Source organism: Phocoena sinus, chromosome 15, assembly GCF_008692025.1.
Source record: "Phocoena sinus isolate mPhoSin1 chromosome 15, mPhoSin1.pri, whole genome shotgun sequence".
Lineage (NCBI taxonomy): Eukaryota > Metazoa > Chordata > Mammalia > Artiodactyla > Phocoenidae > Phocoena > Phocoena sinus.
This window is the reverse complement of record NC_045777.1, coordinates 24,361,243-24,369,757: the sequence shown is the minus strand read 5'-3', so window position 1 is coordinate 24,369,757 and position 8,515 is coordinate 24,361,243. Positions and strand designations below refer to the sequence as shown.

At 44.2% G+C, this 8,515-nt stretch overlaps 1 protein-coding gene across 4 annotated transcripts in view; it reads left to right on the top strand.

Annotated features, from left to right (window-relative positions):
• The first annotated feature begins 81 nt into the window (after positions 1-81).
• Positions 82-8,515, top strand: part of ACSS2 (acyl-CoA synthetase short chain family member 2) — a 50,673-nt gene continuing 42,239 nt past the window's right edge. The window contains exon 1 of one of the 4 annotated variants that reach the window (XM_032607081.1): positions 82-199. In XM_032607081.1, coding sequence (XP_032462972.1) covers positions 138-199 — 62 coding nt within the window. In that variant the 5' untranslated portion in view covers positions 82-137. Of the gene's footprint in view, positions 200-2,921; positions 3,290-8,515 lie in introns of those variants that run through there. The other 3 variants (XM_032607083.1, XM_032607079.1, XM_032607080.1) reach the window with 3 other exon arrangements.

Below are 8,515 nucleotides of genomic sequence, written 5' to 3'. Positions count from 1 at the left end.
GGCGGGGCCTGAGCTCCTGGACCGCCGGGAGGGGGCGCCTCAAACCCAGACCCTGGAGGGTGTCGGGGTTTGACTCGGCCCCGCCTGCTTAGCGTTGTCAGCCTGCATTGAGAGCGCAGGCTGGGGTGTGGGTGTGGATGCAGAGCCTGGAGGACGGGTCCGGGCCGCGCAGTCGGGGGTCAGGAGGGAAGAGCACGCGGTAAGCGCGACCTTAGTGGCTCGGGGCACCTTACGTAGCCCAGGGACCAAACCCCTTCCTCCTTCCAGTTTGAGCTAGGATCCTCCTCAGACTCCAGGCTCCTGCCTCGGCTCGCAGTCCCTTTCACTGACTGCAAACCTCCTGTCGACCCCAGATACTGTCTCTAATGCCAAACTCCTCGAACCTCAGACCCCTCCTTGGACTCCAAGATCCTTATCCTCCTATCTCAGACTCTTCCTCCGACCCCAGACCCCTCTTTCGACTTCAGACTCCGCCTTCACCCCCGACCCCCAGCCCCAGCCCCTACTTCATGCACAACCTGCTTCATTTCGAGGCCCCTCCTTGGACATCTCTCCTCGGACGTCAGATCCTTCCCTGGACCCCCCACACTTCGTCGACTCCTCTTTCAATCACAACCGCTTCTAGAACCCCTGACCTATCAGCATAGGGCAGTGAGCCTAAACTTGAGCTTGTCTTAGGATCTTAAAAGCGGATCCCTAGATTCCACTCTAGCGATCATGATTTAATTGGCTGGAATGGGGTCTCTGGAACTTGCATATTTACCATTATTTAAAGAGCTTTTATTTTATGTGGTTCTGGAAAGGAAACTTTGAGAAAGAAATCATGGTGGTGGTGATATGGTAGGAGTGGGCTGGGTTGGGGGAGGATAAAAGGGTAGGGAATGGGTCTAAAGTCTAGGTATCTGGGTTCTATTCCCTCTGCTACAGCTTACAAACTGTGTGATCTTGGGCAAAACACTTAATCTCTTTGAGTATGGGTTTCTTCATTTGTAAAATGGAGAGAATGACTGTATCCATCTCTGGGTTGTGAGGACTAAATAACACATGGAAAGTTTTTAGTATATGGCTTGACACCTACTTAATACAGTAAATGCCATAATCATTATTAACATTTTTTTCTTAATCTCGTGGATTCTCACCTTGTCCAACCGGATCCGTCCTCTTCTCACTGAGGAATTCCAACTACACCATAGTTTGCACTACTACCCCATTTCCAGGGATGGGGTGTTGGTTCCCTATATTATTAGGCCTCTTTTCCAGACTTCCATTTCACAGTCCACAGGCAGAGGGAGGGGACTGGTCAAGCTCCTGGCCACACATCCCCTCCTTCCCCAACCCCAGGCTCCAGGCTCAGAGATGACCTGAACTGCTTGTAAATCCATTATGGGCCCAGCATCTGCAGTGCCACCTGTAGACAGGAGAGGGCAGCAGTGTGTTGGGAACAGCTCTGGGGCCTGAAAGAAGGGCTGGGAAGAGAGGGGAGAAGGGAGAGTGCTGCCCAGAACTTTGTGTGTGGGATGGAAAGATGACCATTTATAGTAGGACTGTGTGCCATTGCATATGCCTTTCTCTTCACAGAGAGGTTCCTGTCTCCTCAGTGAGGTCCATAGGGCTTATTATGCTTCAGTGAAGTCTGATCCCCTGAGTAGGGTCTGTCCCCACTAAATAAGGTCTGTGCCCCCTCAGTGGTGTGCATTCTCTCAGTGTAGTAAGAGGCCCTTCAGTGGGGTTGAGTCCTCTCAGTGGGGTTCATGTCTCTTTAGTAAAGTCTATATATTTTGTATCTCTTTGGAGGAAGCCCATGTGCCCTCAGTAAGGTCAGTGACCTTCAATGCCATTCATGTCCTATTAGCAGGGTCCACAGCCCTTTCAGTGAGATCTGAGATGCCCCAGTAAGATCTGTGTTCCCTTAATGGAGTCCATGTACCTTCAGTGAAGTGTGTGTCCCTTTTGTGCAGTTAATGCCTCCTCGATGAAGTATCGTCTTCTCAGTGGGGTCCATGTCTATTCCATGAGGTCTGTATCCCTTCTGGGAGCCCTGAGACCCTTTCCTCAGGATTGGGTAGGCTCTGGATCAAGGTCTGACCATGGGGAGGTTTGTTTGTTTGTTGTTTTTTTCCAGTTTAGGGTGTGCTGGCCTTGCAGCTAGCTGGACAAAGAACAAGAGAGCAGGTGGGAAGGGAGGCTGGGCCAGGTGGGGTCCTGTGTAGGCTTCAGGAAGTGGGGGCTACCTGCTTCTGGGCCTCAGAATCACTCTTGGAGTTGGATACTTAAGGATCCTTCCTGCCTTGACGGCCATTCTGTGAACCGATGGGCAGGAGTGGGCCCTTCTTGGTGGTAAGTGCAGGTGGGAGATGGAGGGTCCTGGCTGGTCTTTCCTTTCTGGAGTGGAAGAGATAGAGAGAAGCCAGAGGTGTCTGAGCCCAGGTGTGGCAGGAGAGGGGTCTCTTGGTGAAGTAAGAGACTGGGAAGGAAAGAAGGGTGTGATTCCTTCTACTTGCATAGACTTTGTCATTTCACAAGCCTTAGCGTCAGCCTGATGAGGCGGTAAAAACACCTGGAGTCAGGAGACCTAGGTTTGGCCCAAGTTACGGTCGTTGTTTTTTCTGTGACCTTGTACAAAGCCCTCCCTTTCCCTGAGTTTACCATTTATGCACTGAAATGGGTTTACTAGCAAAGACTGAAGGCGCCTCCTAGTCTTCACTTAATGAGTCTTTGCATTTTAGGTCTGGATGGAAATTCGTAGACCCTGTCACAGCCAGCCTCGCCACTCCCCGTCACTCCAGGGGCCCACCCTCTCTCCCGTCACGCCTGGCCCCTCCCCTTCTGCTTTCAAGCTGCGGTTCCACCCTTTCCGCAAGTCAGCTCCGCCCCATCCCCCAAGCAATGTTCGACTTTTCCCTATCGGTCTCTTTGCTAGCCCTGGTCCCACCTCCACCAGGCATGGCTCCGCCCCTCCGGGCCACCTCCCCCGCCACATGCCTAAGCCACGCCTCTGCTGTCAGGCCCCGCCCTTCTCTGAAGGCCCCCGCCCCTCGGTCGGCCTGTTTTCCCCCTCCTGGCCGTCCGCTGAGACCGCCAAGGCTGCAACGGTGTTCGGAACTTGAGGTGATGGGGCTTCCCGAGGAGCGGGGCCGGAGCGGCGGTGGGAGCGGGGTCCGGGAGGAGGCTGGAGCCCGGAGCCGGTTGCTGAGTTGGTCTCCGCCGCCCGAGGTCAGCCGTTCCGCGCACGTCCCCTCGCTGCAGCGCTACCGCGAGCTGCACAGGCGCTCCTTGGAGGAGCCGAGAGGTGAGGCCGGGCCCGGGCGGGCCTGAGAGACGTCAGGGAGGAGAGAAGTGGGGGGCTCACAGGAGAGTGAGGAGTTGGGGTTCCCTTGGGAAACTGAGGGGTCCGTGAGAAGATAGAGGTTTTGTGAGGGAAGAATTGCGGTTCTTTAAGGAGACGGAAAAGGGGTTCCGGGAGGAGAGGGGGGTTCTCTGAGAAGGAGGGTTCTGTAGGAAATGAGGGTTCCCTAGGAATTGGGGGGGTTCCTTGGCGGCTTGGGGGTTTCGTGAGGAGATGCAGGTTTTGTGAGGAGAGTGAAAGTGTCCTAAGAAGAGAACAGTTCCTCAGGTGAAAAGGCGGGTTCTTAAGGGCGCAGAGCGCCTTGAGGAGAGGCGGGCCACAAAGAGAATTTTCTTAGCCGCTTTTCAGACCAGCCTACCCAGTGCCTCCTGACATCTTTAACCTGTGAGTTAGTCTCCACTGCTGAGGGGCAGTAGGGTCCCATCCTGGGGTCCCCAAATTAGTAATGGAGTCCCAGATCTATTTTTAGTATTTTAGCAATCCCAATGGAAACTACCATATAAGACTGAACAAGTCACTAAAATGTTGTCTTTTAAAAAGAAATTAGGGATGGGATTGTAATAACTCAGAAATTCTGATAGGTAGTTCCATGTCTTTAAGAACGTGTGGGGAAAATTCCCCATCTGCCCTCAAGCTGGGTTAGGGGTCACAACTGTAGCTGAGGTGGGAGGCAGCATGATGTTGGCAGTGGGACAAGCTTGAGCCACTGAATCAAACTCAGAAAAATCTAGATTTAGATCCTGGCTCTACCACTCATTTACTGTGTGGCCTTAGGCAGATTTTAAAACCTGTCTGGAATTCCTTCTCTTTATCTATAAGACAGAGGTAATAATACCTGCCTCACAGTTTCGTTTGAGGGCAAAAATGAGTAATAAGTGAGGTGTGCATTATAGAGTGCCTGATGCACAGTAGTGTTCACTAAATAGCGGTTAGTCTGATAACAATAGGAACAAAGTGGATGAAGCAATTATTGAGTAATGCCGGATGAGACTGAATCAAGTGTAGAGTGGTTGATTGCTGCATGCAGTGTCCAAGTTTGAGTCCTCAGACCTCTTTTATTTTTTTAAGGTGTTCGTATAGATATTTATTGACTAAATTTGCCTACATAGAGAGTGTCTTACTGCTCATTAATGTATACCACACCTTAGACAAATATTACACTTAAAAGAGTCAACTGGTTGGTAATTCTTTCCTTGCCAAAAGTTTCTACGCTTTATAAAAGAATTCACAGTAGGCTTCCTTTAATAGGGAAATGAGCCAATATCTTTAAATAAAAACACAATCACATGGAACTTTCATAAAACACACTTATATCACACACCTGTATCCACCAACCACTCCAGGATTCTGACTTCTTGGGATAACACCATGTTTTTGTTGGGATTCTCTAGGAATAAAATGTAAAGACCAATTAATATACTGGTTCTATAATAATATCATATCTTCATTTTTCCAATGGAGACTGCCTGGTTGGCTCTCAGAGAGGTGATCTAATCTATAGTCTCACCCCCTAATCTAAGTTCACTTTCAGGTTAGATGTCCCCAGCTTGTTTCTTTTCTTTTCTTTCTTTCTTTCTTTTTTTTTTTAATTGTAGTTGATTTACAATGTTGTGTTAGTTTTAAGTATACAGCAAAGTCATTCAGTTATTTATGTATATCCTTTTTCAGACTCTTTTCCCTTATAGGTTATTACAAAATATTGAGTATAGTTCCCTGTGCTACACAGTAGGTCCTTATTTGTTATCTATTTTACATATAGGAGTGTGTATACGTTAATCCCAAACTCCTAATTTATCCCTCCCCTCCTACCTCAGGCCTCTTTTCACTTCTCTTCCCTCTCTATTTTCTCCTGTCATGAGTTCATCTGTTTCCCAGGGGTGAGGCATTTTTTTTTAATTGAGGTAACATTATTTAAGTTCCCTGTGTACAGTGTTATATTTCTACTTCTGTATACACTACAGTGTGGTCACCACCAAAAATTTAGTTTCCATCCATCACCATATAGTTACCCTCTTTACTCATTTTCCCCTCCCCAACCTTCCTCTCTGGTAACCACTGATCTGTTCTCTGTATCTACGTGTTTGTTTTTGTTTAGTTTGGTTTGTTCATTTATTTTGTTTTGTTTGTTTTTTATATACCACATATGAGGGAAAGCATATGGTATTTGTCTTTGTCTAACTGTCTGAAATGGTGAGATTTCATTCTTTTTATGGTTGAGTAATATTCATATATCCATATAATAAATATATATCTCTATATATCACATCTTCTTTATCATTCATCTATCAATAGACACTTAGGTTGCTTTCATATCTTGGCTATTTATTGTAAATACTACTACAATGAACATAGGAGTACATATATCTTTTCAAAATAGTGTTTCTGTTTTCTTCAGAAAAATACTCAGAAGTGGAATAATGGATTGTATAATAGTTCTATTCTTAATTTTTTGAGGAATCGCCATATTCCAAAGTGGCTGCACCAATATACATTCCCACCAACAATGTATGAGGGTTTCGTCTCTCCATATCCTTTCCAAAACGTGTTATTTCTTGCCTTTTTGATAATAGCCATTCAAACGGGTGGAGGTGATATCTCATTGCGGTCTTGATTTGCATTTCCCTAATAATTAGTAATACTGAACATTTTTTCATGTGCCTGTTGCCCATCTATATGTCTTCTTTGGAAAAATGTCTGTTCAGCACCTATGCTCATTTTTTAATTGGGTTGTTTGTTTTTTTGTTGTTGAGTTGTATGAGTTCTTTATATATTTTGAATACTAACCCTTTATTGGATATATGATTTGCAAATATCTTCTCCCCAGGGGTGAGCTATTGCTGTCACAAGAACTCCTTTTCTACATATTTAGCTCTGTATCCAGGATCTCACTTTTGCTCTAGTCTCAAATTTCATAGGTCTGTAGAGCATTTTATTCACACACCCTGTTGTTATACCATATTTAATATGACTGTGACTCAGATTTACCAATTTTCCCTTCCAAACCTGCTTTCCTCCCTAATTTTCTAATCCCTGTCAATGGCACCATCCCAGATCCTATCTATCTGTATATCTTATTTATTTATAGATTGCTTACTGCTTACTAAGCACAAATTCTGTTTGATTTGATGTAGAGACTATTATCCCCATTTTATGGAGAAGGAAACTGAAGCTTAGAGAGGTTAACTTAATTGCACAAGGTCACACAGGTACTTAGTGGTGGAGCTGTGATTTGAACCAAGGTAGTTTTGATTGCAGAACCTGTTCTCCCAATAGCTATGCTGTTCCTCTTCCCTGATCCACAGGCTGCCTTTCACCAAATTCTGTCAAATACTCTTTCAAAATCTCTCTCAGGTTACCTTTTCTTCCATTCCCATAGACCCTTTTAATTCAAGGGAGCAGCCTCCTAATTGCTTCTCTCTCCACTAGTCTCACTCATTTCCAATATTTCTGGTAGATTTAGATTTAGATTTATCTAAACACTATTAGCCTGATATTATGGAAACACTGCTTTCATATGTCACTTCAAAAACTTGCAATAGTTCCCTATTTCCTACAGCTTCAAATTAAAATTCTGCCTTTCTTTCAGAGCCTCTGGATAACTAGAACACCCCACCTTTCTATTCTTATCTTCCGCTACTCCCTACCATATACCCCTCATTCTACAACAGGTCATTCTTGTTGATATACTGGATACGCAAAAGTCCCTTTCCCATCTCCTAGCCTTTGCCCATTCCCTTCTGTTCCTCTCTACCTAGTCAAACCCCGACAATTCCACAGAGCATTCCCTGATCATCCCAGACCATTTTCATCTTTTCCTCTTCTAAACTTTTTCAGTACTTAGAATGTGTGCCAAAGAAACATCCAGAGTTCAACAGCTCCACCAGAAATAAACAAAAACAAAAACTAAGTGATCATGGACTTCCCTGGCGTTCCAGTGTTTAAGACTCCGAGCTTCCACTGCAGGGCGCACAGGTTTGATCCCTGGTTGGGGAACTAAGATCCCATATGCAGCGTGGCGTGGCCAAAAAACAAAACAGAACAAAGCAAAGCAAAGCAAAAAAAACTAAGTGATCATAAAACTCAGTTTTCTTCACTCCTTGTTGATGGACATAAATGTGGTTCATATATAGTTTTACATAGTTTATGCCTACTAATTATCACTTTAAAATATTTTTGAGTATACACACATACTCAGTGTAGTTGTAACAACATGGACTTCAGAGTTAGACCCATTTGTTCCCTCTTTAATGGCCATTTAGTATTCTATTGTTATCACTACCAGTATTGCTAGTTTTTATCAGTTTTTTCATTATTGGGCTTTAGGGTTGTTTCTAGTTTCACTATTATAAATAGTGTTAGTATAAACATCTCTTGAGTAATCTCTTTTCTTCCTTTGGTATTATTTTCTTAGAGTGGGTTCCCCAAAGTTAAGTTAGCAGATGAAAGGGTATTAAAAATGTTATGATTCTTGTCAGGCATTGCCCTGCTGTTCAGTAAATTGTGCTAATTTCTTATAATGCTGTTATCATATAAGAGTATCTGTTTTCTAGGGCCACTCAAGCATTGAGTTTAATCTTTCTTTTAGTCTTTGCTAGTTTTATTGGCATATAATGGCACCTTGGGGTTGATTTAATTTGGATTTCTTTAATTCATTGCAAATTGTACTCCATGTGATTTAGCTTTCAATTATATTCTGTCTTGTATATTCAAAAATATTTTATGTTAGTCTTATCTCTTTAATCAGATTATATAAGCTAAATCATCTAACCTTGAACAAGTCACTTTACCTCTATAAATTTGATTTCTTATCAGTAAAATGAGGGGGTGATAACCTCTAAAGTTCCTTCCATTATTAAGGTTCTAAGTGTCTCTCTCTCCTCTAGCTCCTGATCCAGTACTGAGATTATCCTAGGTGTTCTGCAGTTGTATGTTTAACCTGTTGAGTACCTTTTCTCCAAAGTAGCCAGGCAAATATTTCAAGATTATAAATCTGATCATGTCCTTCTCCTGATTAAACTCCTGTGATGGCTTTCCATTGCTCTTAGGGTAAATAGCAAATTCTTTATGCTTCCTTAGAAGCATTCCTTAGAATCCTTAGAATCCTTAGCTTCCTTAGAATTCTTTCTTAGAAGGATTGCCTTATCTGCCCAGTTTATGCATCAATTCCTG